Source organism: Taudactylus pleione, unplaced genomic scaffold (assembly GCF_031769625.1).
Source record: "Taudactylus pleione unplaced genomic scaffold, aTauple2 ptg000391l, whole genome shotgun sequence".
Taxonomy (NCBI): Eukaryota; Metazoa; Chordata; class Amphibia; order Anura; family Myobatrachidae; genus Taudactylus; species Taudactylus pleione.
Window position 1 is genome coordinate 13,040,666 of NW_028284792.1, and position 18,794 is coordinate 13,059,459.

The window sequence follows — 18,794 nt, forward strand, 5'->3', positions numbered from 1 at the left end:
AGAGGAAATTTGTTCTACACATGTGCAGAACGGATCTCCTCTGACTCCCCGGATTCTCCTGCGGACCCGGCAATTTCTGACCGGTTTTACTGGAAAAATCGTCAGTTAAGTGGTTAAGGAACGCCTCCGTTTTGGAAACCACCCCCCCGGGCCGCCTACAAAACGGGGCGAGCTGTCGATCACTAACGATTGCAGGTGAAAATGTGCATTTTCATCTGCTTTTGTAAAAATTAAGTGATGATGAATAAGCCCCAAAGTATTAAACTTCAGTTTGTAAAACAAGTCAGACCAAAGAAAAAAGGCAGACCTTTTACACATGGTTTTGATAGGGTAGCTTGCTGGAATTGCTGAAATTGCATGCCATTTCTGTAAGGTTCTTATAAAAAGAGATATTTCTATTACTGAGGATCTGGAGTAATTCTGTATACTCTAGCTGATATGCATGTATATATTTATTTGCATTAACAAATCACATTTGTCTTGCATATATTGTTCTCAATGGAGGGAGCTTATTGTTTGCAGTTTAATATTGTGCTAAGAAAAAACAAAACTGAATCCTCCAGATGATTCAAATGAAACACATCTGACATTGTGGTAATTGAGCAATAGAAATTGAGAAAAATAAAATACAATAGGCATAGTTTATCTGATGTACTGTAGATAAGCTTCTTATCTTCCTTTGATTGTCTTTGTATGTGCACATTAACAGTTTGTCAAATCTCAATTATTATGCCAAATAATCATTTTGAATTCTCAAACTTTCCAGCATAATATACAGTCAGGTGCATAAATATTGGGACATTGACAGAATTTTCATATTTTGGCCTCTATTCACCACCACAATGGCTTTGAAATGAAACAAACAAGATGTACTTTAACTACAGACTTTCAGACTTAATTTGAGGGTAATTACATCCAAATCAGGTGAACGGTGTAGGAATTACAACGGTTTCTATATGTGCCTCACACTTTTTAAGGGGCCAAAAGTAATGGGACAAATTGAACAATCCTAAATCTAACTTTCACTTTTTAATACTTTGTTGCAAATCCTTTGCAGGCAATTACAGCCTGAAGTCTGGAATGCATAGACATCACCAGACGCTGGGTTTCATCCCTGGTGATGCTCTGCCAGGCCTCTACTGCAAATGTCTTCAGTTCCTGCTTGTTCTTGGGGCATTTTCCCTTCAGTTTTGTCTTCATCAAGTGAAATGTATGCTCAATCGGATTCAGGTCAGGGGATTGACTTGGCCATTGCATAACATTCCACTTTTTAGCCTAAAAAAACTCTTTGGTTGCTTTTGCATTATGCTTCAGGTCATTGTCCATATGCACTGTGAAGCGCCGTCCAATGAGTTCTGAAGCATTTGACTGAATATGAGCATATAATATTGCCCAAAACACTTCAGAATTCATTCTGCTGCTTTTGTCAGCAGTCACATCATCAATAAATATAAGGGAACCAGTTCCATTGGCAGCCATACATGCCTACGCCATGACACTACCACCACCATGCTTCACTGATGAGGTGGTATGTTTTGGATCATGAGCAGTTCCTTTCCTTCTCCATACTATTCTCTTCCCATCACTCTGGTACAAGTTGATCTTTGTCTCATCTGTACATAGGATGTTGTTCCAGAACTGTAATGGCTTTTTTAGATGTTGTTTGGCAAACTCTAATCTGGTCTTCCTGTTTTTGTGGCTCATCAATGGTTTGCATCTTGTGGTGAATCCTCTATATTTGCTCTTGTGAAGTCTTCTCTTATATGTTGACTTTGACATATACAAACACACTTACCTCCTGGAGAGTGTTCTTGATTTGGCCAACTGTTGTGAAGGGGTTTTTCTTCACCAGGGAAATAATTCTTCTGTCATCCACCACAGTTCTTTTCCGTGGTCTTCCGGGTCTTTTGGTGTTGCTGAGCTCTCCGGTGCGTTCTTTCTTTTTAAGAATGTTCCAGACAGTTGATTTGGCCACACCTATTGTTTTTGCTATCTCTCTGATGGGTTTGTTTTGATTTTTCAGCCTAATGATGGCTTGCTTCACTGATAGTGACAGCTCTTTGGATCTCATATTGAGAGTTGACAGCAGCTGATTCCAAATGCAAATGTCACACCTAGAATCAACTCCAGACCTTTCACCTGCTTAATTGATAATGAAATAACGAGGGAATAGACCACACTTGTCCATGAAATAGCTTTTGAGTTGATAGTCCCATTACTTTTGGCCCCTTAAAAAGTGGGAGGCACATATAGAAACCGTTGTAATTCCTACACCGTTCACCTGATTTGGATGTAATTACCCTAAAATTAAATCTGAAAGTCTGCAGTTAAAGCACATCTTGTTTGTTTCATTTCAAAGCCATTGTGGTGGTGAATAGAGGCCAAAATCTGAAAATTCTGTCAATGTCCCAATATTTATGTACCTGACTGTACAGGATGCAGAGCATTATGCTATAAACCGCACTCGTTTTGGTACTTTGCAAACCGTCACCTATTGAATACGGTTGAATTCTATGATGGTTTGACACTGAAAATTGTATTGGATGTATGACAGTTTGCAAACCATATATAAAATCGCTGCTAAGTAGATTTCACCCTTAGGGCCGAATTCAATTAGAGGCAAATAGCCGCAATTGGCGAAACATTTTCGCCGATTTACGCTGTTCGCCTGTTGTCAAAGTATCTCTGGTTTCGCCGATTTACGCTGTTCGCCTGTTGTCAAAGTATCTCTGTATTCAATTCTCTGGAGTTTTTGCCTAGGCGAAAATTCCATAGGCAAAAACTATCGAAAAGTATCTCCAGCAAAAGGCAAGAAAAAGATGTGCAAAATCCATATTTTGGGGTACAAACGTGGGGACTTGGCTCAGTACCCTTTGGAAACCCCCCTAATGACTAATTAGGTGAAAAACAATTATCTTAATTCACCCCAAAAAAGCCATTTCATTTTTTGGGGTGAAAATTTAAAAAGTGTTGGAAAATGGGTAAAAAGTAGGGGGCCAGACAGGGCCGGATTAAGGTCTGTGGGGGCCCCTGGGCAACAAACTTGTGGGGGCCCCAATCAATAAAATTATACACAGTATATATGTATATATACTGTAGATATATGTACACACACATATATAAAATATATATATTATATATATATATATATGTGTGTGCGTGTGTGTAATTAACCTTGGTGTTGGCGAGTGCCCTTTTGTGTGTGTACATTTTATTTACTGGCCCTGATTCAGAGCCGGACGCTCTGACAAGAGCGCTCGCTCTGAATCAGGGCCGTCCCTCCATATATATATATATATATATATTTATATATATATATATATATATATATATATGTGTGTGCGTGTACACACACATACACTTATACTGAGTGTCTATATAGATATATATATATATATACACACACACACATACAAACAGTATAAGTATGTGTGTGTGTGTATATATATATATATATATATATATAATGATATATATATATACTTACACAGTACATACATACAAACTTACAAATGCTCATATATTTATAATATTGCATGGTGTTGGTACAGCGGGCTACCTTTCCGCCAGCTCTACTGCTGACTGCTCTTCTGCTCCACGACCAGCCGCACAGGGAAACGCTTAGGCAGCTGCTATGCCCCACACGCAGTGCTGGCAGCCTGGCCTCTTCTCTGAGACCAGTCAAAGTCTCGCGAAATTTGACATCATAACGAGACTGTGACTGTCTCTGTAGTGAGTCACTCTCCTCGGCAGCCGGCAGGTATTTTGGGGAGCTATAAGGTTGAGACAAGTGTTTAGATTGCAGGGGGCTGCAGCAGGTGTATTTTTTTATTTTTTAAATCTTCACTTTAGAGACACCAAAATATGCTAATACCCATTTACATGTACCCCAAAATTAACTGCGGTACTAATTTTTCTCAAAAACCATTGCTTTATATAATTTTTTCACACTTATGCAAACATGCCTATAACAGCCATTTGACTCATTTTAAAATCACTAAATACTTTTATTAGGCTATTAATACTTTTCTATATTGATTTCCAGGGTTAGTGAGGCTTTTTTGGGGGTACAGACTGATTTCCCCAAAATATGCTGTCCTTTTCGCTAGGTTTGTTATTAAATACATTCGCCTATCCGCTATTTAGCCTGTTTTGGAATTGAATACGGAGATAAGTGGGGACGCACATGGCAAAAACATATCGTTCAAACAGACGAATGACAGAAAACATTGCGCTTTTCGTCGACCTAATTTTTTCACGTCTAATTGAATTCACCCCTTAGGCTTTTCAAGGTACCATAGAGAATCGTCCTCAAAAGAATAATTTGCCAGTTGGTATATAATAATAAATTACATATACTATAGGCCGGCCCTATATATCAGGGCAGTAAGGAAAAAGGTGCAGCCAGTGCCATTTCACAGGGCAAGATGCCGTGGGAGCAGAACCCATGCGGCCACCTGCTTCCGCAATCCCTATTGCTGAGTGCAGGGTCGTATCTATAATGGGTGCAGGGTGTGCGGTGCACATGGGTCCCTGGATCCAGGGGGACCCACAACGCACACCGCATTAAATAATAAAAAGTGGATAAAAGTAACTATTAGTTTTTAAAAATTAAACTGCAACTAGAAGACCAAGCCCAGGCAATGCCAGTACCTAAGTGCTGAGAGTCTCACTGCACTGACCTGGTGAGTGGTAAGAGTATTTTTATCACTGGCAACAGGGACGCAGCCAGAACTTGTGAGTCCTACCATCATTTTGGTGGGGCCCTCGTCCCAATGCTTCTAGAGACACCTCTTTGCAGCAGTTGTTAATTCTATGCCTCTTAAAAGTTCCCTAGCTAATGTTATGCCCCATAGCAGTGCTCTAGTTTATTTTATGAACCATAATAGTGCCCTAGTACACACTTTGCCACATTGTAGGGCTAACACATGGTACCCCCAATTCACATTATAACATAGTGTTCCCAGTTCATATTATGTCACATTACAGTGCCGCCCATTTTAAATTATGCCACATTACAGTGCCCCCAGTTCATATTATCTCATATTGTGCCTCCATTTCATACTGTGCCGCATTACATTATTACATTATTTTACCACATTACAATGCGCTAGTCAGATTATGCCAAATGACAGTGCCCCAGTACAGAATATGTAACATTACAGTGCCCCCTTACCATTATAACATCCACTACACACACCTCACATTGAAAATGGAATGTCACCCCATCCAGCCTGGGCAACGGATCACACCCAATTGCTTAGCAGGCAAATCCGGAAATTGGTTTGCAACTACAATATATAAATTGGGTCCAGGGCCTCTTATGCCTCTGGGCCCCAAAACAATGGCACCCCCTACACCCACTATAGCTACGCCCATGACTGGAAGTCAGTATCACCTCAGTAATATCTGTATTGAGAAATTGATTAGAAAAAGATTATCTATCCACATGAGAAACGGAGATAGAACAACTTTGTTTTTGAGCAATAATACTAAATAGGTCCTTATATACCTTGTAGGAGCTCATAGACTTTCACGCTGCACCACATATTCAAGTATATACCAAGATATGCTTCTTTTATCACATTTGATCTGCTGCATCTATATCTGTCAGAAAGACTAATGATTTGCTTTAACCCTTACTCCCAATGATGAAGGGCTTCAAACTGACCTAGATCTTTAAATACATTTTCCAAAGGGGATTGTCTATTCAATTCAATTTCCTCCTAGGAAAATGCTGAGCTGCAATCAACTGTAGTAGCCTGGAGAGTCTGCATAGTCTGGCTACAAGAAGAAGAGATAGTTGATGAATTATCTACACTGGCCTTTCAGCATGTGCTCCGGGTTTTTGACCGATGCGATCTTTTGATTACAGGCTGTTCAGATCAACATACTCTGACTACAGAAGTCTGACTTTGGATGTTGTTCATTTGGTTATTTGACAACACAGGTTTCAAAGCTCATTAGGAGTTTATTGAACCAAGCAATTAATTAGCATTACATCAAGTAAAAGAAATGCTAAAAAATGAAGAAGAAAACATATTTCAATTGAAAATGATTGCCCTATTTTTCCACCACTGTAGAGAGATATATTATGATTGATGAGTGGACCAGACTTACATAAGGTCAAGCAATATAAACAATGTCATCCTGCATTCAATAATACCATTAGCAGTGGGATCCTTGTCTGCAGAATGAACCTGGAACCTAATCAGATAGCAGATGTATTCAATGTAAATATATATTTTTTTATTCAGCATTATTCCTACACAAGATATGTATGCTACACTGACATTGCTGCTTGATTTAAATCTTTAATTAAACCTTTGTTTGTCTTAATTAGTTAGTGCCAGCGCTACCATTAGCCAAATCTAGGTGGTTTCCTAGGGCGCCAACGATTAGTGGGTGCATAATACGCTGCATGAGTGACATGATGTCACTCATCAAGTGTTTTTCAGGCCTGCGGAGGCACAGCTAACATACAGTACAGTACAATATGGCACATAGACAAAGAAAAGGCATAATTACTGTATGTCATTGTAACCACATGAACTGAAAGTGGTGTTGAACTGTTGCAATATTGGGGGATTACACTGCACACATAATGATATCCCTATTTAAGAACACTTGTAAATAAATAATGTGGGTTTTATTCTGTTTGCTTATATGTAGTCTAATAAATGTGTAGGGTGATATATGAGGGATGCTTTCTCGGTTCTATTCAGCAACAGTGACGATGTTGCCCAAAATATTATTGGGCAATATCGTCACGATTTTTGAACAATTAGAAATATTTATGGCCCCTATTCAGCAATATTTTTTGCAGGGACAGTGGTTGCGGTAACACGCTGTCGCTGCAATGTTACAGAAGGCATTGTTTTCGGTTTCCGTATACTTATGTGCTTTTATATTTAAAATGTATATGTATATATATATATATATATATATATATATACTTTTTGAATATAATAGCACATAAATATAAATATATACAGGCTAATATAAAGCCTGTATACACATGTCAATAATTTTCAGCAGGTTTAACAGGCTCTAATTGGTCTTGATATGCGCCAGATAAGTCAAAATTGGTCTAATTGGTCTTACCTGCCGGTGGTCACCGGGAAGCAGTAACGGAGACTGGGGTGGTGTTACAGGATGCTGCAGGGACTTATGGAAAAATTTACCTCTGTCCCTGCAGTTTTCAGGAAATGTAATGTATTTTCTTCATATAACACCATTCTGAGACTGCATTATATAAAGTAAGGATTTTTCACGTAATTTAACACTTTTTGCTACGCTGAATAGCAAAAAGCGTTAAAGCACTGTAGAGATCAATGGCTGATGCCTACAGTGCAGTACTCTGCGAGATGGGAATTAATGGAGAAGATAATTGCGTTATCTTCTCCATTATCCCATTGCTAAATAGGGACCCATGATTGTGCAGTTCCCTCAATGCAGTATGCTGCTTCCTATTACTACTGTTATTCAATTATATTTACAATGTATCAGATTTATCTTCCTATGCTTATATTTGTACTTATGTGTCCAGATTATATTATTAATCATAAGATATTGAACAACATAAACCATGTAAGTTAATTAAATGCATGATAACTTGAGTTTATTAACCGACCATGGTGAGCTGTAAATGAACCTATATGTGCAATGTCCAGCTGATGGGGTAATTGTTTATTTATGAAGATGCCATGTGAGGGGGAGGCTGGAAGACTTTTGCATTGTCCATTCTATCTGCCAGCATTAATCAAGAAGATAAATAATGGCAAAATTATGGTTTCTTCTATTTTCCAGGCCTGCCCTTCTCAGGTAGGCTCATTAGTTCTATTAAAACTCTAACTTTTATGATGCTTGTCTGGAGAGTGTCACACACTTCCCTCAGTGACCGTATGTTCAACCTCACCTCATGATTCCTTTCTGTTTTTAAGAAGAGTCTGGGTTACTTTGCACCTACACTGAACACATAAGAAGACGCCATTTGACAGCCCAACGTAAGGATAAATTGGCATTAGTAATATATAGAAATGTTCAATTCTTTGAGAGCCAATCTGAGTTTGTGAATTGCAGTGGACTTCTTGCACCTCCCTGAAAACAGATATGATTAAGTAAGTAAGTGAGACATTTCTGTTAATTATTCCATTTGTTTTAAGAGAAATTATTTGCCTAATCATATCTACATGTATATCACTTTTATTCATAGTTTTTGTATATCCTCTAAACAGTGTATTTTCTCATATTAAATTTCACTTAATAAACTTGGTCTTTGTAATTCTTATTGGATCCATTTACCTGTGGATTTGGCTAATCAACACTACATATCTGTACTACAGGTTATTATTTGGGTAATGAGAACTGAGACTGAATTCAGGTCTATTAGTTGTGTAGGGAGAACTGAATGCTTCCTACTTGGAGTGAATAGCTCCTTAAAAACCTTAGTGGTGGCAGGATTTAAGAATTTATAGTAGGTATGTGAGATACTGGGGCATATAATCATTTTTGGACAGACCAGGTGGTTGTTTTATGTTATTAACACATGTAATGCAGCCTCAAGTAAGTGCTGGCAGTGACAAGTTATTTGCAGTGGTTAGAGATTGAAATCTCTTAGAACAGGGTCTGTGAGGAGGTGATACTTTTCTTCAGTTGTTCTGTTACCTTTGTTGTATTAGTTTTATCTTTCTTGTAACACTTGATTTTAAAAAGAGAGCACTATATCCCAGTTATAAGGATGATTTCATCGAGCTGTAATATTTAGAACAAAGCATTCCTCAAACAAGGAAGGTTAAAGCACGGTAAAAAACAAAATACAACAAATGTCATTATTTTGTAATTATTAGCCTTGTAACACTATTGCTGGATAAATAAATGCACATTTTGTTGTTTTGTTTTTTACTAGATAATAAAACACAATGTCCCACAAGAAGGAGTCCCTCGTTACCTGCCACTAGGAGCTGGGGTGCAAAGGAAAAGACCCTCAATACATGTGGAAGTTCTCCAAAAGCAACAGCTGTCAGGGAACATCTCAGATCTGGTCTCACTATGTCATTAGAAATTGGTAGTTGCTAACCAAGGCATCCCCGGTCTTTACCATTGGCCCCCTCAAAAGAGAGTGATAGACTTTGATAAAGAGTTCACAGCCCCAAGTTAGTTATAGAAGATGGCTGCTGATTCATTAAAGGTGGATACAGGCTGAGATCAAGGCATGGTGCTCAAGTGCAAATCCAATCTAAGGTCAGTGAAGGCAGTATATAAGCAAAATTGAACAGCAAGTATTAGAAGTCTCCCGGGTATTGCTACCATTATTTTAGGACATTACACAGAGAACTACCTAAATGAAGCTCGGTCCCATGTTGTCACTGTAAGGGGCTCCTTTCAAATACAAGATTTTCCAGTATCTGAGCTCCCTCCACCTTTGCAGCACTAATAGCAAGGCTTGCTTATAGGCTATGGCAGATTGTACTCATGCTGCCCTGATACCTGTGCCGATTTTACACGTGTTATATTGAAATAGCACAATATATATTTTGCACTATACCACATAATGTACAATCACTAAGCACATTATAACCAGTTATAGCAGACAGGGAAGTGGGAAAGCAGGAAACAAAACTCAGTCGGAGGATATGAGCTATAACACAATAGTGTTGGCACAAATTAGAACCCACAGCAGTAGTGGCCTGCACTAGATAGCCTTTAGAAAATAAGTTTACTACAGTGTACATTGCTAATAAAATAACCTACAGTACAAAGCACGTGGAACTGGAAAAATACTACATTTATGGGGAGAAACCCTTTAAGTAAAAAGTCCTTACACAAAATTCAACATGACTTTAAGTTTATACAGTCGGCAGAGCTCACAGGCTGGAGAACTAGACTTTGATGGGAGAGAAACTGCTGCCCTTGAGTGGATATTTTGCTATGAAAGCTCTGATACTGCCAAAGAAAGAAACAGAGTCAGCGAGACCCAAAAACTACCCCACAGCAGATAACTTACGTTGAGCAAAGCAATTATTGGCAACAAGGCATTATTGATCACAGGTATTATTCCTTATTGGTGTCAATGACACTTAAATACATAAAATACAACTTGATCATCTCATGCATCCTTGATAAGCTTATGAAAGTCATACTTAAAATGGCCACTCTGCAGCATTAATACAGCTGAGGACCCACTGTGCCCCTCAGTTTGCGCAAGTGAGTGTAGATTTCTGCCAGCAACATGGAGGTTTTCAGAGCACGATGAAATCATTTGGGGAAGAGCAGTGGTTTGCACAGGCAGACACAAGATTTCATTTTACAGTGTGAGATTATTCATTTATAGGGAATTAAATAGAGGAAAAGGCATATTTTCAATTTCAGGGCATTCCCTGTGCACTTTCAAAGGGGATCCTCAACCAAGCAACCTAGAATCCAATTTAGTATATACTGGGAAGCTCACATTATCCTAACCTGTTTTTATATATATATATTTCAGAAAGCAAGGGAACTGGATTGCTCTTTTTTCTCAGTGTACCATTTTTCTTTTTTGCTCCTATGTCTGCGAATGACATTGGCACTTGGTCACTGTATGATGGGCAGCAGTAGCATAACACCCTCTGCCTCTCTAGAGTCTCTAGACTTTGGTTATTTGGGACAGAACGTGGAGCCACCTCACTGGTAATGATACCAGCGTTGGCTCTTTCAGAGAAGCTTTATGTGCGCCCTAAAGCTGGCTTTGCTGTGATTAGTAGTTCAGCAACTTGCTGTTGGTATTGTGGAAAGATGCTTTGGCCTGTCTGGAGAGAACATTTGGACATAAATAGCTTCTTTCTAATTACCTATTTATGTTCATACCTGCCAACTGCCATGGATTTTGACGGAACAGTACTGAATTTACATGTCTGTCACTCATCCTGTGATCAAGACATTCATTCTAATTTGCATGAAATTGGCAATTATTTCCCCTGAAAGCGGAGACCGGTGCCTCTAGTGTGTATGGCAGTAAAATGGTGTTTTTTCCTTAATGGGAGTGGAACTATCTACACTCATTGGGGGGTGTGGCCACATATGTTATATCACAACCATATCTCCCCGTGTGACTCATTCATGACCCTGTGTTTTGTTTCTGAGGTTACCAGAAAGGGGAAAAGTTATAGTCCAACAGAACATACTCTATAGTTTTACTTTAGTGATACAGATACATTTTCATGAAGAGTATTGATTTTTAATATCATTTGCTAGACAGTTGATAAATCAGAATTTCATTTTAAGGGCTTAAAGAAAAATACAGATTATTATTTTTTTTTTTTACTACACACATTCTAGCCATCAGATATACAGGATGCCAATAATGAAGGTGTGCTATAAAATAGTGTACTAAAAATATAGACCATAAATAACAAAACAGGGATTACTCTACAAACTTATAATCAGTGTAAGTTAATATTATATATATATTATAGTCTGTAATCAACCCATAGGGGCATATGTATCAAAACTTGATGTGAGAAAAAATTGTGAGATATATATCACCAACCAATCAGCTTCTAACTTACATTTTGCAGGCTGTTTAAGAAATGATATTTTGGAGCTGATTGGTTGGTGATATACTGTATATTTCACAATTTTATTTCAGATCAAGCTTTGATACATATGCCCCATAGTCCGTTACATACTCTTGAACACAAGCACGGCTAACAACCGGAAACAATAGGCTACATGCACATGGAGTAGTACTCGGTTGTACTGGAGTGTGTACTGTGTAGGAGCGAGCAAAGCAATGCAAACAGAATGTTTTCTGCTCCTGCACACTCTTGTGTGCTCATACACTTGGATACAACACAAGAGAAAAATAAGTGTGTACACAGCATAACAATAGGAAGTTCTTAAAGACAGTATCCTATCAATCTTCAGAGGAAGCTCAAAATGTACTCAACCTGTTATACTAAAATGAGAATCCATAAAAGTAAGCAAGTACAAATATCACACAATTTATGTAACCTAGTATTTTCTTTTCAGTTTCCAAACATAACAAAATCAACATGTAGGTTACAATAGCAAAACATTAATGTTTAGCATGATATTAGGTCTGGGGCTGGGCTCAGCAATATTGAAATTTTACACATATGCCATGATACAGTCAAATACATTTTACCTAAAAACAATGAGTCACAAGTTCAGACACTTAACAACGTAAATAGACATTTTTATTAGTATCAAATAAAATCAGACAAAGGAAAACAATGTCAACTAGTCAACTATATACTTTTCAACAATAGATATCAAAGCATTAACACTTTTACCTCTCTCCCTCTATCAATCAATAAATCAATCAATCAATCAATCAGTCAAATATAAAAATACTGTAGGTAGTGATTAAACAAAGATCATGAATGTTAACAAATTAGATGGGCTAGACCTAAAGTAATTTGGTAAATATCTGAAACATCATAACAAATGCTACACATAATCATAAGCAAACACAGAAAACATTACCACAAACAAAAGATTATTTGGTTATTTAGTAGGCAAATAAATCCTAGATAAAATGAAAGGCACCACAATACAAATCTATATATAAATGCAACACTGCTTTGAATTATCCTATTTTGAAGCCGTACTTAAATGACCTTATGCAGCAAATAATAAAGGATCGTATATTTCCCCTTAACAATTAATCATGCTGTTTTTGAACTTGGTCATACTCAGCAGCTTTCACAAACTTTGTCAGAAAAAAAAACAGATAGTTTACAGTACACTAACATAGATAGGTTACACTGAGCCTCAAAGATAATCTAAAATAATTCACAGATTTAAAATGCTAGGCTGGGTAAAACAAACATACTTTAATGATTCCAGGAGGAGATATGCGAGCATGTTAAATATATCATTAGGCAAGGTAATCCTGTACTGACAGATGTGTTTTTGGGAGGTCATAAGAGAGATATTCATGAAGGATGGCTATGAGGATGAAGGGCATGCATTTTCAGAAAAACACTTGTGCGTTGCAGTGATGTGTGGAATGTCTTAAGTATGTTGTAAGCAGCTATAGAAGACTAGATTGCCTCATGTCACTGGTGAAAGTAAGGTGCTCCTTTTTAACAGTGTGTAGCTCTCCAGATGCTGTGGAACTACATCTTCTCAGTGTGCACATTTTATCATTGGGTACAATGCACATTCAATTACATTTTTTACTAAAAACTCTCAAAAGCCAATTTTACAGCATATAACTTTTATTCAAGTGTATGATCTAACAATTAGCTAGCTCCCTTTTCACAATATGTATAATATATATATATATATATATATATATATATATATATATATATATCGTTTATATTAGAGATGTGCTTAGACCCCCATGTTTTGGTTTTGGATCTACAGGGTGCTCTGTGCAGCTGATACCCATGGCCTGGATGGCAATATATGGCATTACTCACGTGTAGTCTATTGTCTATGTAGCATTTATAAATAGCAGAACCTGGCTGCGCTGTCTGGATCCCTCCCCCGCTATACAGATACAGCTACTACTACTGTAGCACAGGGTACCGTCTGACTGGCATGGCATAGGTAGAACAGGTAGCACACAAAAGTCACAGCGTTAGTGTGATCCCATGGGCACATACCTTGGCTAGTAAAATGGCATTTTGGCTGGCAGCAGCTAGGTCCCTCAAAGTCGGGGTGCAGGCAGCGCTGTGAAGGTGCCTGCTAGAGGTGCCCCCCGTGGCAGAGCATCCCGGACTGTTACAGTTGCTGCTGTGATTGTTACTGTTGTTACTACTAGTGTGTTGCCCGCTTGCGGTGGGACTTCCATTAGGGCTGCTCCTGGGTCTCTGTCGGATGCCGTCCAGCAGCCTGACCAGTAGTATATTTGCTGGTAAATCATCCACCCCACACTCCACCAGGATGCGGCACTCAGGGCAGCGCAGCTCATTCCTGGAGCTGACAATGCTCTGCAGACAGCGGCGGCAGAAGGTGTGCTGACATGGGAGCACCCGGGCAGTGGTGTCCAGCCTCTCCAGGCAAACGGAGCATTCCAGTAAATCTAACAGCGAGGACTCGTCCATCTCTCCTCCACCACCACCACCACCACCACCTCCACCGCTGCCCCCTTCCTTCCTTCCTCTCCTCTCCCGTCTTCTCTCCTCCTCCTCCCCCTTAGATGGTTTCTGTGGTCCCTTAGAGGTGCACAGCCAGGATGCCCCGAGGAGCATCTAGACTAGCCTAGTGGGTCACACACCCAGCAGGGAACCTAAGCAGAAGAGTGGCCGCGATCCATCCAGCACTCGCGGTTAGGCACAGTGGTAGTGCTGTAATGGCAAACGGAGCAGGAACCCCTCACATCAGTCAGTGAAGTTGCCTTCTCCAGCTCCTTCCCATACACACAGCAATCTGTATCTCAGGTATCCTCACTGCTCATTCCTCAGACAGCATTTCATCTGTACCATGCAATAATAAGTCCATGTAATGTAAGATACTGTAAGTTCACATGTAGGTTAAAAGACCGATGAGAGATGCCACCGCATACCAACAACAGGGCATCAGAAGACCTTTCCTCAGACTTCCTAGAAACACAGTAGTCATAACGGTGCCTAGAGCACTATAGGGTAATTCAATATCCTAGAAGTGCAACTTGGGCACAGGGATCAGTGTGAAGTCAGTGATGAGATGCCAGGGCTACCAGGGATCAGCAGGGCAGCCGCATGTGCTTGAGAAAAAAGGAGTGGATCAGTATGTTGCTTTCTTCATGTGACCTGTCCCTCACCCCCTCTGCTGCTATTGCAGTCTGCAGTTTGCTGCCTGGCTGCTCCATAGCGAGCTCTGTAACCTGATCATCCCCAGCCTCCCTCTGAGGAAGGGAGGAGCCGCGGCTCGCAGCTCTACACAGCCTCTACTTCCAATGTGAGTGAGGGAGTGCATGTGTATATGTATGTGTGTGTGCCCGGCTGGCAGCGTGGGCAAGAGGAGCTATTGCGAAATATTAATCCAGGATGCCAGATGTTTTTCCTCTGGACACCAGAGAGAATTAGTCTAAGCTTACACTAGCAGAATAGATACGAGATAAGAGATGCTGCATCTAAAGCCATTAAACATAGCTTAACTTTTGAGTTTAACCATTTTAACCCTTTAGTCACTGTAAACTAATAAAGCAATACAACTTAAAAAAAAAAAAAAAAAAAATACATTGCTGAAGACAGCGGCTGTTTGCTCCTCAGGCTGCTTTATAGCACTGCTCAGCTGTTTGTGAGCCCATTTCTACAGCAAGGTGAGGTCATTCCAAGAAATAAAATCCCAGCATAGCATGTTATGGCTGCGACTTCTGCAAGGAGTTATGTTTCCCAATGGCATGGCAAACACAGCTGTCACTGTATGTCCCTCCTTTAGTTCCCACTGAGCTTGTTTGTCATGAAACTATTCTTATTTACTCCACTGGTTACTACTATTTCTTTACTTTGCAGATTCCATCAAGAAAAAACATTATGGGGTATAATTATTAATTATTGACAATCAGTCCTGATAATTAGAATTTCTTATCACCAATCTGTAACCCATAGGCTACAATGGCTAATGAAAGACATCACTTCATCATCACTTGCACATTTTCACCTGCAATTGTAAAAATTAAGTTATCGGGCCATTCGTCATGAAGGTAAAGCAGGAGATATCACAGTTACCTCCTACTTATCGTCCTTTTGCAGAATGGCCCACTGTTATACTAGTATGGGGATAGAATTAATCAAGCTCTGAAAATATAATAACACATTTTCTGGCTTACATGACCGCTCCCCACAGTAAGTCGTATGGGCTGCAGTGAGGCATACTTGCCTACTTTTGAAAACCACTTCAAAGGAGATTGCAGATGGCTGCAGAATGCGCCGCGCGTAGCGCAGCGTGCCATTATGGGGGCGTGGCCTGCTCCATCCAAAGGGCGTGTCTAGCTCCACCTATGGGCGTATATATATTCCTATAAGCTGACACCCTAGCTCCCCCACTGACATTAATATGTCTCTGCCCTGCCACATTGACATTAATAGATCCCCTACACACACACACACTCACACACACACTCGCACTTACATGACTAGATTCCCCCCCACACACACACACAATAAGAGATTCTCCCACATTCACATTAATAGATTGTCTCCACACACACACTTACATGAATAGATTCACACACATACACACACACATTTACATGAACAGATTCACACATACACACACACATTTACATGAATAGATTCACACATACACACACACATTTACATGAACAGATTCACACATACACACACACATTTACATGAATAGATTCACACATACACACACACATTTACATGAACAGATTCACACATACACACACACATTTACATGAATAGATTCACACACCAGTGACATGCGGTGAGGTCAATGGCTGGGGAGGTACACATGTATAAAAAAAAAAACAGTTTTTATAGGAAAACTCTGGAGCATGACAAGGTCAGGGAGTATGATAGGAGTGAGTGTACAACAGGGGAGGATCAGCCTCCCCTACTTACCCTGACCACACGTCCCTGTCAAACACATACACACACACATTTACATGAATAGATTCACACACATACACACATACACATTTACATGAATATATTCACACACCCAGACAGACATACACACACAGACATACAGACTCACACACACACACATTAATAGATCTCCCCCACCCTTCCCCTCCCATCTCCTCTCCTGCGGCACTGACATTAATAGATTTGGAAGGAGCTACGGTGAGCTCTAACACTCACGGGGCGAGATGCAGGGAGGGGAGAAATGTGGTCAAACCCCGAAAATGCGGTTTTGACCACATTTCTCATATGCTCTAAGACCTGGAGTGCAACGACGTTACCCATAGCAGCCTATGGGCATCTTTCCGCAGAGTGCTGATAGAGGGATCCAATCGGATCCCTCCCAGCACCCTCTGCGGCACGTGCGTCCTTCTGCGCATTCACAGAAGGACACCAGAGGGGCTTCTGGGTCATAGACACGGGACGCTGTTATCAACAAAGCGGTCCTTTGCGGCGATTTTCATGCATACCGCCGCCGGCATGCATGCGATGACTGGCGGAATGCATCACATCCCGAGTGTGATGCGTCCTGCATTCTGCCACAGTCTCATGCAGCTCTTCACTCCTCTGGCGTCGGTTCCTCCTCCCGCTGTTTACTGGCTAGCCAGGGAATGCTGGGAGCATCAGTCTCTCCCAGCAGTCTGTGTGCAGGGGGAGGCAGGCCCAGGAGGCCTCCAGGCCAGTACTAACTACACTCCTGACTCCCTGCACCTGTCCCGTGACCCATGGTGAGTACGCCCCTGTGCCTTTATGCAGTCAAGCTCAGGCCCCGCCCCCTTCATGTCCGGACTAGCGCATGCGCAGTCCGGATTTTTATACAGAGCAGTGGGAATGCGGGGTGTTCAGGCTACTTTGTGGAGTGGCGGGAGCTCCCACCTTACTTCGGGAGGCTCCCGTGGAATTTGGGAGGGTAGGCAACTCTGCAGTGAGGTGAACAGGCTGACAATTGCGACTGCATAGAGATAGAGGCCTCCAGGCAGTACCTGCAGGAATAGGGGCTGAGGGCACTCCTGGGGAGTGGCCTAACCATTTGGCTGGGCAGATATGTGTCATTGTTTCACTCTTTCAAATGCCCTTATGCCATCACACTCTTCCACATGCCCCTTACATGCCATCAGACCCATCTAAATATGCCATCAGATCCTGCCCCTTCCACAGACTCCACATTTCCCAGGCTGTTTATTCATCCCAATATGCTCTTGTTAATAATTAACTTATTCAATGGTTTATACCAGTGCACCCCTACAGTGCATGTTTTTCAGATCTCCTGTTTGGTGCACAAGTGTATTCATTACTGGCTCACACATATTAAAAGATGAACAGGTGGTCCCAATTATTTCATTTGTGACACTGGGGGGATCTTAAAACATATAACTCTAGTATTAAAGCTATATCTATTGTGGTCATTATGGTGTGGGCTAAGGAGGGGAGTTTCCAGGCAACCATTTGCCTGTGATGTTGGTTTCAAATTTGGGGCACAAAACTAATTAGTGTAGTTGACGAATAATGGTTGAATACAGACAATGCTGGAGTCCCAGCAAATGGACCTTGTCAAAGTAATAATTTGGGGAGGGGTTTAAAAAAATTGTAAGCCCCTGTACTAACACTGCAGGCAGTTACGTCATTCGCCCGTGTTCTGGTTGAATTTTGCTGTGACATCAGAAATGATGCAGTGGCTGCCTGTGTGCCTGCGGACACATATTTCAGTGATTGATTTGCCTGTTGGTCTCAGCACATTTAATTGGGGAAGCCAGGACTGGAAGTGGGAGGAGTAATGCATAGAGAGGGGAGGAGTAAGAATTAATTCTTAATCTGCCACCCCTAAAAGAAAAGTCTAGATCCGCCCCTGCCCTGCTAGCCAGAAGCGATGGTGCCGCCCAGAGCCCTACGCTCTTTGCAGCCGCACCAGTCGCACACCCTAGTTATGGCCCAGTTTGTGGGTACCCCCGATAAAAGCTGTTTTGGGCAAATTTTATGTGATAAATATGCCCAATCAGGGCTGGCACTAGGCTTCTCTGTGCCCAGTGCTGTCCTGTGCCCCTTCCCTCTCCCACTCCCTCCCCCAGAGCATATACCCAATAACGCCAACCGAGGGATGAAGGGTGGATTTTTCCACAGCCGACCGGTGGTGAGTGCCTCTGTTTAGACAGGGCGCAGGGCTGCGCTCTTCAGGCTATGGCGCTCCGGGCAACAGCCCTGCTGGCC

The 18,794-nt window shown here is 40.9% G+C and overlaps 1 protein-coding gene across 3 annotated transcripts in view; it reads right to left on the reverse strand.

Moving 5' to 3' along the window:
- SH3RF3 (SH3 domain containing ring finger 3) overlaps positions 1-14,851 on the reverse strand; it is a 554,601-nt gene extending 539,750 nt beyond the window's left edge. For 2 of the 3 annotated variants that reach the window (XM_088445963.1, XM_088445964.1), the window contains exon 1: positions 13,617-14,062. In XM_088445963.1, the coding sequence (XP_088302089.1) occupies positions 13,617-14,057 (441 nt within the window). In that variant the 5' untranslated portion in view covers positions 14,058-14,062. Of the gene's footprint in view, positions 1-13,616 lie in introns of all 3 variants that reach the window. The other variant, XM_088445962.1, reaches the window with a different exon arrangement.
- Positions 14,852-18,794: the final 3,943 nt, after the last annotated feature.